This window comes from Pezoporus flaviventris, unplaced genomic scaffold (assembly GCF_033815535.1).
Source record: "Pezoporus flaviventris isolate CSIRO_AGI_PZ_B2104156 unplaced genomic scaffold, CSIRO_AGI_Pfla_v1 ptg000036l, whole genome shotgun sequence".
Lineage (NCBI taxonomy): Eukaryota > Metazoa > Chordata > Aves > Psittaciformes > Psittacidae > Pezoporus > Pezoporus flaviventris.
The window spans coordinates 5,247,592-5,262,868 of NW_026892584.1; the positions used below are offsets into that span (position 1 = coordinate 5,247,592).

Sequence of the window (15,277 nt, forward strand, 5' to 3'; positions counted from 1 at the left end):
CTTCTCCTCTCCCCCGCCTACAGCTGCCGGGGATCCCTCCGGAGGAAGCGGCCTGCGCGGGGGGGGGGGGGGGAAGGGGAGTCCCTCTTGGGCCCTCGCCCCCACGGCGGCGCCCGCTATGTCCCGGCAACTGCGCGAGCCGCGCGCTGGCGTCACCGACCCGCGCCAGCAGCAGCAGTCGCGGCCGCTGCTGTCCCTTTGCGCCTGCGCTCGGAGCCGACGGCCGGGTCGCGGTGGGGCGGCGGCGGCGGCGAGCGGGATGCCGCGGCGCTGGGGTGAGGTTTGCGGGCTGGGCCCTCTTCGTCCGCAGCCACGGAGCCTTGGGGCAAGCGCGAGGCTCGGGCGGGGCGAAGCCGCTGGGTGCTTTTTGTCCTGAGCAAAGCCCGGCCGCCCGCCTCAGCCGGGCCTCGCTGCCGCGTCCGTCGGGGCGCGAAGGGTCGGTTAGGGGTTACCGTAGGAAATGGTTGGGGGTGCCGGCTGCGGGCGTGACGCAGGCGGGCTTGCGCGTGCGGCCCGTCTCGAGCGCGGCCTTTGGATGCGGTTAAACTGACGCGAAGGCAGTGCAGTGCCCTAGGCGTTGGGGGCGGTCGGCAGCGCCCCTATCCTCCTTCCCTGCTTTCGGAGAGGCCTGATAGCGCATCCGGTTTATCTGTGTGTAGCTGTGGGTATTGCCGATCTTGAGGACTGCACCAAAGGAAACACTTTGTAAGCATCTTTGCGCAGGTATTTTTGTCCACACTTTTCTGTGGTAGGATCTCACTAGTTCAGTAGGCTCACACACGGCACTTCGCTTCCACAGGAAGGTGGCTTTTTAGCCACAGAAACCAGAAGATAAGGAATGAACTGTGTTCGAAGCATCAAAGGTTATGCTACGGAGAGGCTGTGAGTCAAGTGTATCTTTTGGGTGTATGCTCAGCAAACACAAGGCCCAGATAGGGGAGAGGAGGTTATTGGAGGGCTGTTCGGAAGGAGAAGTGTCACTTGAGTGGGAACACAGGTATCTGAGATCAGAATTTGGTCAAAATTCCAAACTAAATTGGAAGTTTATTCTTTTGTGTAAAATACCAGAACAGTTTGTAGAATGTTCTGATAAAAACTCACTCCATGTGTGCTCTGTTTTTCTTACACCGGGGCAAGATCTTCATAGCTGTAGACCGGGTTGCTGGGCAGTTTGATGCCCAAATGCAGCTATATAGTTGTACATGCAGGATGAAGATCTGTTTTTCTGTAATGTCTCTCTCATAAAGTGTTTGTAAGATACCTAATGTCAGATACTCAGATACTGTTTAAGTTAAGGCTGATATTCTGTAATTGGCTTGCTATTGCAGACCTCTGTCCGTATAAGTCTTAAAATGGTGTGAAAGTACTGGTTTGGTTTGCATTACAAACTATGAACTCTGTCCAAACAGAATTCATTTGCATGCCTCTGCCATTTTGAGACAAAGAGCCAGGAGGAATTTTGAAGAAGTGCCAAATGAGAGGGCTCAAGGGGAAAATATGGATAAAGACTCAGAATCAGAAGACATACAGTAGATCCTTATGCAGATTTCTTGGGGAAGAAGATACGAGTGTAAGGGAAGGTTAAAATAAGCTAAGTTGGAGAGGTTTGAGCAAGTCAGTTCTGTAATACATCCTGAATTTGAGTGGTTTGTGCAGATAGGTTTCTAAATTGATTTATACTGATGCCATTCATTGGCTTACCAGTTTAAGAATGCTGTAAGAGTTATTTTAGTCTGCCAGTGTCAGTCTGATGTAAGAAAGCTAATTCCTGATTTAATGTCTGTGTATAAACATTGATATGCTTATTTACAGACATTCTGACTTTCACATGCACAAATATTTAGGACAAACAAAAATTGTCACAAATTATCACTGTAATCTTAAAATTTTATTTTCCATTCCACTAGATTTACATATCTGTATGTGTGTTTGAGCTGCTGAAGAACCTGCATGAAAATTTACCTCACTTTAATATAAGTATTGCTGTAATCAAAATAGTACTTTTTTGTAAGCTGTTAATGCCACATTCCAGTCTCTTCTAAATGTTGTGCTTTGACTGTTCAAGTTGTGTTACTGTAGAATAATTAGACTGTGTAATGGGTAGTTAAATTCTTACACTAAAAGAAAATGAGAGAGTAACCATTTGTAAAGCACACAATTGTAACTCTAAAATATTTTTAGCAGAGACTCTACAAGTGAATGAGAACTTCGTTCTATGGAACTGAGGTGAAGAACTTCAACCATGGGTCAACAAATTTCAAACCACACACAAACTGTAATTAACAAGTTGCCAGAAAAAGTAGCAAAGCATGCCTCTTTGGTTCAAGAAAGTGGTTTCCTAACCTATGAAGAGTTTCTGGGAAGAGTAGCTGAACTTAATGATGTGTAAGCCCTACTTTGTTTTCTTGGTGTTTTTAGCGTTTTACAGAGACCCTGTATGCAATATATCCCTCTGTGCTGGCCAAGTCAGGACTGGCTATCTTGTTTTGAAATGCCTCCTGCAGCTTTTAAAGTTTCTGTACTGGTTGTAAATAGACTTCAAAATGAAAGCCATTTTTCCTCCAGAAATTTACTTTTTCTCCAATACTCTTCTTCCAGCAAGTGTTGCTTCTCTCTTAGCAAGAGGTAGACATTTAGCAGTATCTTTTTGTTAGTGTTACTTGTCTCCCTTAATCTTCCCCCTCCACCAGCCATGTAAAGATGGAATGCTGCTTCCTCTCTGCCCATCACTTTTCATAGGAAGTAGCAATATGAGCCTTATAAAGACAGTACAGCTACACTAGGAAGGTAAACCTGAGACAGAACAATTTGTGACCATCTTTTTTACCTCTGTGGACAGGCAGTGCTGTTCCTCGTTAAAGATGTGGCACGGCTTACTATTTGAATCCAGTAACCAAGAACATAGGATCATAGAATCACAGAATGATTAAGGTTGGAAAGGACCTTAAGATCATCAAGTTCCAACCCCCAATGCCATAGGCAGGGACACCTCACACTAAATCATATCACCCAAGGCTTTGTCCAACCTGGTCTTGAACACTGCCAGGGACGGAGCATTCACAGCCTCCCTGGGCAAACTATTCCAGTGCCTCACCACCCTAACAGGAAAGAATTTCCTCCCTTATATCCAGTCTAAACTTCCCCTGTTTATGTTTTAACCTGTTACCCCTTGTCCTATCACTACAGTCCCTAATGAAGAGTCCCTCCCCAGCATCCCTATAGGCCCCCTTCAGATACTGGAAGGCTGCTGTGAGGTCTCCATGCAGCCTTCTCCAGGGTGAACAGCCCCAACTTTCTCAGCCTGTCTTCATACGGGAGGTGCTCCAGTCCCCTGATCATCCTCGTGGCCCTCCTCTGGACTTGTTCCAACAGTTCCATGTCCTTTTTATGTTGAGGACACCAGAACTGCACACAGTACTCCAGGTGAGGTCTCAGCAGAGTAGAGGGGCAGGATCACCTCCTTCGACCTGCTGGTCACACTCCTTTTGATGCAGCCCAGGATATGGTTAGCTGTCTGGGCTGCAAGAGCACACTGAAGCCAGCTCATGTTCATTTTCTCACCAGCCAACACCCCCAAGTCTTTCTCCACAGAGCTGCTCTGAATCTCTTCTTTGCCCAGCCTGTAGCTGTGCCTGTGATTGCTCCAACCCAGGTGTAGGACCTTGCACTTGTCATGGTTAAACTTCATAAGGTTGGCATCAGCCCACCTCACAAGCGTGTCAAGGTCCCTCTGGATGGCATTCCTTCCCTCCAGTGTATCAACCGAACCACACAGTTTGGTGTCATCATCAGACTTGCTGAGGGCACACTCAATCCCACTGTCCATGTCAGCGACAGAGATGTTGAACAAGACCGGTCCCAACACCGATCCCTGAGGGACACCACTCATTACTGGTCTCCAGCTGGACATTGAGCCATTGACCACAACTCTTTGTGTGCAGCCATCCAGCCAGTTCTTTATCCACTGAGTGGTCCATCTATCAAATTGATGTCTCTCCAATTTAGAGACAAGGATGTCGTGTGGGACAGTGCCAAATGCTTTGCACAAGTCCAGGCAGATGACATCAACTGCTCTACCCCTGTCCCTCAGCTCTGTAGCCCCGTCATAGAAGGCCACCAAATTGGTCAGGCAGGATTTCCCCTTAGTGAAGCCATGCTGGCTGTCACCAAGCACCTTGTTGATTTTCATGTGCCTTAGCATGCCTTCCAGGAGAATCTGCTCCAAGATTTTGCCAGGCACAGAAGTGAGACTGACTGGTCTGTAATTCCCCGGGTCATCCATTTTCCCCTTCTTGAAAAGGGGGGTTGTATTTCCCTTTTTCAGTCGTCGGGAACTTCACCTGACTGCCATGATTTCTCAAATACGATGGACAGTGGCTTAGCAACTTCATTCGCCAGCTCCTTCAGGACCAGCGGATGGATTTCATCAGGACCCATGGACTTGTGCACGTTCAGGTTCTTAATATGGTCTCGAGCCAGATCCTCTTCATTCTCACAGTCCCTGCATCTGGCTTCCAAGACTTGGGTGGTGTGGTCATAGCCTTTGCCAGTGAAGACCGAGGCAAAGAAGTCATTCAGAACCTCACCTTTCTCCAAATCCTGTGTAGCCAGTTCTCCCGAGAGCTTCCTGAGGGGGCCTACATTCTCCCTAGTCTGTTTTATATTTGCTATGTGCCTGTAGAATCCCTTCCTGTTATCCTTAATATCCCCAGCCAAGTTTAATTCTAACTGGGCCTTAGCTTTCCTAACCTGGTCCCTAGCTTCCCAGACAGCCTGTCCTTGCTTCCACTTTTTATAAGCCCCTTTTTTCAATTGAATTTCCTCAGGAGCTCCTTATCCATCCAAGGAGGTCTCCTGGCCCTCCTGCTGCACTTCCTTCTGGTTGGGATGCAACACTCCTGAGCTTGTAGCAGGCGATCCTTGAATATCAACCAAGAGTCTTGGGCCCCCCTGCCCTCTAGGGCTGTATCCCATGGAACCTTGCTAAGGAGGTTCCTGAAGAGACCAAAGTCTGCTCTCTTGAAGCCCAGGGCAGTGAGCTTGCTGCACGCTCTTCTCACTGTCCTGAGGATCTCAAACTCGACCATCTCGTGATCGCTGCATCCAAGGCTGCCCTGGAGAGTCACATTTCCAACGAGCCCTTCCCTGTTGGTGAGCACGAGGTCAAGCATGGCACCTCTCCTCGTTGGCTCCTCTATTACTTGCGTAAGGAAGTTGTCTTCCACAACAAAAGGCTGCATAAGAAATATTTTTCAGTGTGAATTTTGTTTGACTCCACATTGATGGTAAAAAGAACAAAAATGCAGAGTTGTCATTTTTGCCCAGTACTTTTAGTATAAAATTATAGGAAGTGGAAATATGCATGCTGATAAAGAGCTTTGTAGTGTGGGGGTTTTAGTCATGTTTGACATTTAACTATAATGTGAATTTGTATTTAGTTTAGAAATTGTCTTGTAGACAGTCATACTTTTATGAATGACCTTCAAGAACAGACAGGTGTCTTCATCAATAGATTTTGAAGGACATTACTCTATGTTTTGCCTGAGAATCTAAGAATATATCAGTATGATTAACTCCAAAATACCATTGTTAGTCAAGGGGTTTTATTTCTTCCAGTGCTTACTTCAGCCTGAATGTAACATAGTTTGAACTCCGTCTTATGGAATAGACTTCTGTGTCTGTGTTCCATTAAGAAAAAAATACAACCCCCGAAAATTTCAGGGTCACCCAAAGGTTTCACCTGACTGCTTCATTGTTAATATATACTAACAAAATACACCTCATCTGCATCTGTTGATACTTGCAAGCTTTTTTTTACATACATGGTAAGGAAATAACCTTTTTAGATTGGACCACAAGATTGTATGATTACTATAATAAACAGTGAAAGCATATAAAATATCTATAAAGGATATTTGCTGATGCTGGATCAAAAGACTTGCTCATCATTTTCTGAAATTTACTGTGCAATTTAAAGTGAAATGGACCATATTTTATATTTAATGACATGCTAAGAAGGTCATTAATTTCATGTCTCTGGGAAATATTGATAAATGTCTCTTTAATGATAAGACGCAGGTGAACAATAAATAATACCACAGTAGCTAAGGCTGCTGATCTTTGCATGTCTAGCATGTGGTATAAACTGGATGATTCTTTATTTCAGTACTGCAAAATTGGCTTCTGGACAAGACAAACATCTGTTATTTGAAGTGCAACCTGGTTCTGATTCATCTGCTTTCTGGAAGGTAGTCGTTCGGATAATATGCACTAAAGTAAGTTTGTTGAAAATTTTAATTTGGTGAGGGGGGTTCGTACAAATATTTGAGGTTTGTCACCTTTACTGATAAAATCTAACACCTGCTACATACATTTTGAATATTAGATATTATGTAAATTGAGTATATATATATATATGATTCTATGTATCTGTAAATTGAGTATATGCAGATGATTCAAGATACTGTTTGAGGTAAATTAAGTCTGAAGTCTTAAGTTTCTGCAAAAAGCAGGTTAACAGAAACATTTTCATAACTAAGTTTAAAGGAGTATCTTCCAATGCAGCACTTATGACCCGTTAGTTAGGAATTCAGATTACTCTTGAGGTCATGTCCTGGTAGTGAAATAGTACAATGAAGTGGGAACTGTATAGTTTGATAGAAGTTAATCAGCAATTCCAAGCATTATTAGTTGAGCTAGTGTAACTATGTGTATTCTTATTGCTTAGAAAACCAATCTAAAAATTAAGTGTTTAACTAACTGAGTAAGTTTTGTCAGGGTCTTCAGACTAAGTGTGCTCTTTCTAGTGGGGAGATTATTCCCCTCTATATCTTACCAAGTAACATCCTTAAATGGTCCTCAGCAACCTTAACATGCAAGTTTGAAGCAAGCGAACCGTCGTGGTTTAAAACCAGGCAGAGGGCTTGTTCACTCACTCCCCCCCTTCTGGGTTCCCCTCCTCCCTGGCAGAGCCCCAGGAGGAGGCCGGGGCGGTTGAGGAGCGGGGACCAAGCGGTGGCGGGAGCGGGGCCAGAGGCCGCGACGGGGGGGTCGGCCGCGGTCGACTCTCAAACTTGGTTTGAAACTGACAGTTTGTAATTTTCTGTTTGCATATGAAATGACTCGTTATTCTGTCCTTTGTCTTAAGTTTAGTCCATTTTTTTAGGCATTAGGTCCCTACTCATAATTTAATTCATTTGAGTAGTTATGGTAATTGTCTTGCCTTAAAAGTGTAGTCCTAACTGTAGTATTCCTTGTTAAAAAACAACTGTGTTTTCAGGTCTTAACTTTATTGAGATAGACTGCAATTTGCTAATTTAGTAATGGACACTTCAGAAGATGGCTACTGCCATGAGAATTGCAGTGCATTAAAAGAATTTTGAGCAATGTCATGTAAAAATCTGATATATAATTTTAAACAATTCTTATATCTTAAGATAAATAAAACAAGTGGCGTTGTGGAAGCTTCCAGAATCCTGAACTTGTATCAGTTCATTCAACTTTATAAAGATATCACCAGTCAAGCAGCAGGAGTTCTTGCACAGAGTGGTACTTCTGAAGAAGCTGCTGAGAGTTTGATGTCTGTGTCATCTTGTCAGGCCAGCTTGTGGATGGGAAGGTATTTTGATATACTCTAGCTTCTGACCATGGTTACAACAGAAATAGTTTAGGATTTTTGTGTAAAACTTGAGCTACTAACACCTAATGATCAAAACCACATACTCTTAGCAGATGCAGGCTTTATATCATCACAGACATGAATAGTGTGCCTTCTCTTGTACCAGGAGAGCTGTGGTGTACTCGAGTGAAATGCTGTTGGTGCTACCATTCCTTAGCTTCAGAGCAATCATTTTAATGATTAATTCTAATATGATACATGTTGAACCTCCTGAATAAGGAAACAGGAGGAAATGGAATCAGCTGCAGCTACAAATTTAGGGGGTTTGACAGTGTTTGTTTAAACAGATTTTGTTATTGTTCCACTTCAACTTTCTCTTCCTCTTTTACGTTTTGGCATGTGAAAGTTCCCATATGTTGCCACTAGACACTCATCAGTTATAGTAATAATTTAACTTGTAAGACTGGAAAAATGTGAACTGTCTCACACATGTTGACATCCTGCTTTGTTAACTAGAGGAAAAGCAAAAGATTGAGGTCAACACCTGCAAGAACTTCAGTTCAAACTGAATGGAACAGCAATAAGCTTGTCACCCTTTCCCTATGTGGAAATGTTGCTACTAGTAATTCCTTACTTTTAACTTTCTGAATTAGTTCAAAGTTCTCCCTCAGTTTTAAGTGAGATAGAGGTTTCACAAGAAACAGTAGTGAATGGTATAGTTCTCTATATCAACCAGTGAAGAGCTGGTAGCCACGTATTTTAACAGAACAAGTTGCTGAGCTAGTTAACTGTCACACTCCACCTGTTAGAAAGGGGTTGGCTGTGTTGCCATTCTACAGATAGAGCCCACTTTTTTCTGTCAGTGGATTGCAGAATGTGTTCTTTTCATTTAATTTCCTGATTTTCTTGTTTGGGAACAAATAAAGTATTGGCTGTTCTGAGTTATTAAAATGCTAGAATTAGGTAGCAAATTGTGAACATGTTTGGAAAGTGTATTTTCCTGCTCTTTCTCAAAGATACGTGGTTATCCTAGAACACATGTATATCTGGAAATGGCCTTTTACTTCAAACAAAAAACCCACAGATGCTTATGCAAAACAGCTTTATCTATTGCTAAAGTCAGCGAATAGATAGATTTCTTAGGTGAGTTTCTCTTTCAATTTGAGACTTCAAGATGGGGGAGATGAGCACCCTTTGTGTTTGTAAACTTCATCACTTGAGATAGTATTAATGACGATTAACAACAAGAGAAATTGAGTATAATGTTCTAGTATGCTGGTAATATGCTGGAATTTAGTGAGCTTGTTAAAGTAACTTGTAAGTATAAAACTTACCCAAGTGTTTCAAGTCATTAAACAAAATACAGGCTGAGGCACCTTCAAGTATTTTATACTGAGGAAATATGTTCTGTTAGGTTTTCTGTGATGTCCTCCCATTTGCCTAAATTTTTCTCATCTTGAGACATTTTTCAGCTCTGTGAGAGCTAGCCACCACTGTCCAAAAATAGCAATTATTATCTGTTTCATTCTTCTTCTTATCTTGACTTCTTCCACTGGAATAATACCCTAGTTCTCTAGAACACCCACTTCCTATTTGGAGCATTCAGAAATATCCGTAAGTGTTTTATGCTTTCTGGTAACGAAGAGACAAGCATTTCCTTAGTTTGTCACTCTTGTATTTTACCACTTTTTAAGAAATTTAGTCATATGGCTAAATCTTAGTTTCCAGAAACTATAAATAGGACATTTGTTTTAAGTATAATTGCTTGTATATATACCAGCAAGTCTCAAATTGAACTGTTATCAAAGGTTAGTAGTCAGAGTTTGATGGGGAAAGGAAATGAAAGGGAACAACTCCAAAGAACATAGTGAGCTAATCAAAAGGATATTTGAAACTGTTGTCCTCACTGTATGCAAATCGCCATCTGTAATTGTACAAAAAAAAATAAATCTCCTAGCATTCTAAACAAATTTCTCAAAAAGCAAGTTGACAAGGAAACCCAAGGACCTACTGAAGAATAAAACAAAAGCATGTTAATTGCTGTCCGTTGGCTGGGTGGTCTGTACAGTTAAAAAATTCCTCTGTATTTGACAGGCTCCCAAGATTCCTAAGCAAAAGCAGTCTGGTCAATAGTAATTAAGGTGGACTGTCTCTGCCATTCTTTCTAGACTGCTACCTTTGTGCCCCAAGTCACAGAAGGGATTCCAGAATTGGGGATTTTGTAAGACCTGAAAATTTCAGAACACCTCTTGGCTGAATTGGAAGTGAGCCATGACTATAAAATTAGAGAACTTTACATGTCTAGTTAGGTCAGTGAAAGCTGAGGATTTTCTGCACATTTTCAGTCTTGGGAATCTTGATAATACAAATATGTGAGATACTACTGCTAGTAACTTTAGAGACAGATATCTGTTATTTGGGAAAAAAAATGAAGACAGATAAAACGAAAATGTCTGTCCTCAGGAGTGATCTTGTTTTTAAACTTCTTTTTCCCCTTCCCTAACAACACCTAAAAGCTTATCTGGAAATGCTGTGGCAACAGTCAACTTGAGAGTTTTAGTTTGAAGGAACAACTATGAGGAGTGTATTACAACCTAAAACCATCCTTTTTAGTCTAATGAGCAGTTTAGCTGATGGCATGTGAAATGAGTGAACATGAGTTCTAGTGATCGTCTCGATGTGTGCTTTTATCTAAGATATAAGCCAGCACACAGAAATTTGACAGACTTCATCATGAAATAGTTCAGCCTGACACTCTGTGGAAGGAAGTCAGATCTGCTTTCAACATAAACAGTGTTTCTGTTCTTTTGCCTGGTCAGGTGATGTTTAACCATCACTTCTCACACTTCTTTGTTGATACGAAAAAAGGATTTGCATAACCCATTGCAACACCGAAAGCACCACGAGACCAAAAATAAATGCATATTCTAATTTGTTTAGTTCATTTACTGTTTGTTGGTAGCTTGAGGCTATGTCTGACAAACTGGGATGATGTAACTAGTCCATTCACAAAATTACATGTTCCTTGAAGACAAGCAATGGTGTTCCTTTCTGTCCATGAATTATTATGAAAAATGTAGTAACTACTGTAGTCACTAGGGCATAGATATAAGACCTACTGGTTATGTGGAAAAAAAACCTGTCTTCTCTTCTGCAGGGTAAAACAGTTGACAGATGAAGAGGAATGTTGCATCTGCATGGATGGGCGTGCTGATTTAATCTTGCCATGTGCTCACAGCTTCTGCCAGAAATGCATCGATAAATGGTAATACATATTAAAGTATATTCATTATTTTATAGTGGGTACTGGTTATCTGACATGTTTCCAATTTAATGTCTGAAGATACTAACAGGATAATGATACGTATGATACATAACAAGTTTGAGTAAAATCAGACCGCAGCAGAAGGAAAAAAGGATTTCAGAATTTGTGAACACCTCATGAAGGATTTCCTTTTGGAAAAAGAAATGTAAAAGTGCTTTTCAGCATTTGTTATGTAATTTCTTACCTCTGTTCTTATAAAATTAAATCATATCCATGCTTGCAAACTAGAGAAAACAGAGTATATGTTGATGCCAGCATGTTATGCTTCACAAAATCTCATTAAAAGCTGTTTTTTAAGGCAAAAATCAGTAGTTTGTAAGAGTGTGCAAATACGAAGGCAAGTTGTTATTTAGGAAATAACTATTAGAGGGATTTTTTTCCCATATATTATGCTTTCTTTTCAAATCAATCACATACAATTTACTCATTTAAATACATTTTCCAAGAAAAGATTTCTTCTCAATAGCAATGCCTTCAAATTTATGTATAACATGTACCTTACAATATCGTGTTCAGCTTCATAGTAAACAGAACAGCTTTTCAGCTTCTGTATCTGTCTGGTGCATAGGTTGTTGGAAAACTCAGAAGAGAATTGCTTTATGGAAGAGCACAGATGTTCTCTGACTGTGCAGAAGACCTGCAAGGATTGATTAAGCAGGTGTTCCAGCAGTCTAGCATTAGGTGAAACAGATATTTTCAGTTGAAGGCTTTTTTTGATGAGTTAATGATTATGATTTTACATTTAAGTCACATAATTTGTGCATAAAAATTTGTTCTGTGGCCTTTACAAAGGCTTTTCAAAGAAGTTACTCTTAAAACACCATGCTCCCACAAAGGAAAAAGGTAGTAAAAATTGCTGGATCTCACAGTATAACTTGTCATCTCTCTTTTCAGGGAAAGTATTTTAACATCTATCAGCAATACAGGGCTTAGGTTAGCAACCGTGGTAGACAGTGGATTATTCTACTTTGGCTAATGAATCAGCTAACGAATCTTAACTAAGCTGCGGTTACACCATTCTTTTCTCAGCACTCAATTTTTAAGGCTCATCTCTTCTTAACCTAGGCAGACAACAGACTCCCAGCTCAGAAACATAATTATTTGGGACCCTCCTCCACTGAAGAAGGATGGCACCCTAAGGACCAACTCTAAACCTCAGTGGTCTGAATGACCCAGGAAATGGGCTCCTTTTTCTCATTATATAGGAAGCTTATGGGGACTAGTTTCTGAAGGACCTCAGCTGAATATCTAAGGATTAGAAGAATTAACTTAGATTAACTTAGATTTCCATTTAAAGTTTCTGGACAGGTAGGTAGATGCATTCATGAGGAATATGGCTCCAAATTTATCGCTCAAAGAATGGAGCTACATTCAGAATTGTTGGCCAAACTTTCTCACAAAAAAAACAGTTTTCAAGAAAAAAAAAAAAAAAATAGGTGGTCTAGTCCAGCTAACCTGATCATTCTTGAAGTTTTCATTGGGTTGTGTTGTTTTGTCTGGGGGCTCTTTTGGGGGCCAGGAAGAGACCATCAATGAAAAATACTCATTTCTCTGGCTTTCTAACAGGAGTGATCGTCACAGAAGCTGTCCTGTTTGCCGTCGGCAGGTGACTGGAGCAAGTGATTCTTGGGTGGTTTCAGATGCGCCTACTGAAGATGATATCGCTACTTACATACTTAACATGGTAGATGAGGTTGGCCAGCCTCACAGACCCTGACACTGGCCACGAGCTGATAATAGTACTTGAAGTACTTGAAGCTTTCATTTTCACAAATACCTGTTTTCGCCTCTCATTGCTGTTCTTCCAGAGTCTGTCTTCTGCTTCACTTCTTGGCTGCTGTTGCATCTATGCTGTTCTTTTAAAGCACAGGGTATATGAGCCAGTGTATGTTTGGGCAGTCTTAATTATTAATCTGTACTTTCAGTAAATTCTTTGGTCATTAACAGAGCTTCTTTTAACAACAACTTTTGATATTAACAGTTTGACTACTAGATGAAGCAGTTTATAACAGCACAACCACAGTTGCTAACTGCTGTTTCAACATCACAGAAGATGAACCATGTCAGGTGGCTTGACCTCACAGTTCTTATCCTTAAAAGCACTAAAGCACTCACTTTTAGTTTCATGAAAAACGTCAGTAAAGATGATGAGTTAGCACTAGTGATTATTAATTTGAAATTTTACTTCTGAAACTTGAAGATGTCCCACTGCCTGTTCTTCAGTAGCCAGTTGTTGCTGCTTTTAGAGTTTACAAATACTGATTTCAATCTAATATGTTAGGATTTGTAGTAGTATTTTAAATCTGCTCTGAAGAGTGTAGGCAGCTCCGTAAATGTACTTGTGCATTTCTGTTTATTCTTTTGACAAGATTATCTCCTAGAATATTTTTTTTTAAATTATATTTAGCATAATATTATTAGCTTGGAAACACTAAACAGTTTCATACACAATCCTGGAAAAAGTAAATCGGTTTCTGTATAGTTTTTGATAAAGAACAGCCCAAATTAGTTTTAAACATTAGGCATATCTATAAAGAATGCCATCATTTGAATTAGCGGTTAAGGTGTAGTTTAGTCGGATGCTTTGGTTTTATCTGCTTCTTTTTGAGTTTTTGAAGTGATGAAATCAGTTATAAGGTGATCTAAGTAAGGGTGCTGTGCTTTATATTTGTAAGTGCAATATGCTTTTATGTAGCAGAGAAACTTCTTATGTTGCTTGCAGTGAGATGTGCGTGTGACAGTTTGGGAAAAGGGATACCACAACTGGAGTGCAACAGTATTTCTGTCTAGCAGAACAAAATCTTTAAAGTGCTAAGTTTAGACAGTCTAAAATAAATTGTTAGTATTCAGGAAACCCATCTGCAGCCTTATTGGCATAAATAGTGCTATGAAAATCAACTGCTATTGTAGAGAACTAATTTTTTTTAATTATTATTATGTATGCATATATTAACAAATACTACTCTCTTGAGGCTATTGAGTGAGAAATACCCAAGTTTAGCATTTGAGGGAATATCAGCATAAATTTTGCTTACTGTAAGACTGCATTTTTAATTACCACACTTGTTAAAATTTGATGATGCCATAAGGCTGGGGCCTTTTGTCACAGACAAGTTCTGAACTAAAAGGCATGTGCACATGTGGATATGCACATTTGGGTTGTGTTTTCATAGTTGGCTACAAAATAATTTAATTAACATTGGGGGCAAGATCTTGGTAATTTGTCTATTATACGTCTTTTTGTTAAGGAAATGTGTGTAGCATATGGTACCCATTTGAGCTTGGCTTATGGCACAGTTGTCAAATCGATCATAGACATTAAGACAGATAAGCAACAGACTCTTGTATGTATCATCTAAAGCCAATATGGCTTAGTGTGTAAATCTGTATTATTGAAAAAAATCTGTTTATGGATGTATATAGCTTAGAACTAATTTTTTTCCCTTTGTTAATCCTTTGGTATTATGAGGTGTTCTTAAGAAAATATGTGGACTGGTTGGTTGCGTATAGGCAACAACTAAAAATTGTTAATGGTCAGGGATTTTCCACTAAAATATTTGCAAGTATTCCTAATCACATACTAGTTTGATTTCTGTTTGCTTTTTGAGCTTGCATTAGTCCATGTTCAGAACTTGAACCTTTGAATTTTTTAAACTTTTTATATCACTGGAACGGAAAGAACATCTAAATTAAAGCTTCAAGCTAACTTTATTTTTCAAGTAATTCAAGAATTATACTTCTGAACTGAGATTTTATAAGTTGACTTTCTGCTGAGAACTGACATGAACTTTTTAAAATGTAATTTTGTAATGATGCAAACAGATTGTTAATTGCAGCATGGTAACCTTGCAATTACAATATACTCTAGTGCAAAAATTATTTAAATAGTGAAAAAGTAAACTTTGTATTCTGTACAGCTTTTTTTTAATTAAGTTGCTGTAATTCACACTACTGTGATACAGGTACTGTAATGTGTGCCTTGTAAAATATATGTACTGTATGTAACATGGGATAGTAGGTCTGTTAACACTGAAAAACTAGTAATTTGGTACTGGTTGCTGTTGCCTAGTCTGAAGTGCTACATTTAGCAAACGGTTTTGGAAATGGTAAAGGAATGATACTGGCCCAGACATGGCAATGGGCTCCAGAAAATAGTCCTTGAAATGTTAATTACTATGAATAGCTGTTAGTGGGGGCATTAGAACAAACTAAACTTTCTTGTGTTAAGTGATGATTTCTTACCATTGTAATGTGAAATTGTAAACATTTTAGATTGTATTAATAGCTAGGAACATTCCAGTATATTAAACTTTGTGTATGAATGGTGCAAGTTA

The 15,277-nt window shown here is 40.1% G+C and overlaps 1 protein-coding gene across 7 annotated transcripts; it reads left to right on the plus strand.

Annotated features, from left to right (window-relative positions):
* The first annotated feature begins 148 nt into the window (after positions 1–148).
* RNF141 (ring finger protein 141) lies at positions 149–15,277 on the plus strand. 7 transcript variants are annotated; one of them, XR_009745037.1, is made up of 7 exons: positions 729–882; positions 2,185–2,385; positions 6,167–6,275; positions 7,437–7,618; positions 10,776–10,883; positions 11,460–11,624; positions 12,510–12,647. XR_009745037.1 is itself a non-coding variant. In XM_061462925.1 (6 exons), exons 2-6 carry the CDS (start codon positions 2,243–2,245, stop codon positions 12,658–12,660), a joined length of 693 nt encoding a protein of 230 aa, XP_061318909.1. In that variant the 5' UTR covers positions 149–275; positions 2,182–2,242; the 3' UTR covers positions 12,661–15,277. The 7 variants fall into 7 exon arrangements, 6 of the variants coding, with proteins under 6 accessions (XP_061318909.1, XP_061318907.1, XP_061318912.1 ...); XM_061462925.1 differs by lacking the exons at positions 729–882; positions 11,460–11,624 and adding an exon at positions 149–275 and having other exon boundaries at positions 2,182–2,385; positions 12,510–15,277; XM_061462923.1 differs by lacking the exons at positions 729–882; positions 11,460–11,624 and adding an exon at positions 184–275 and having other exon boundaries at positions 12,510–15,277.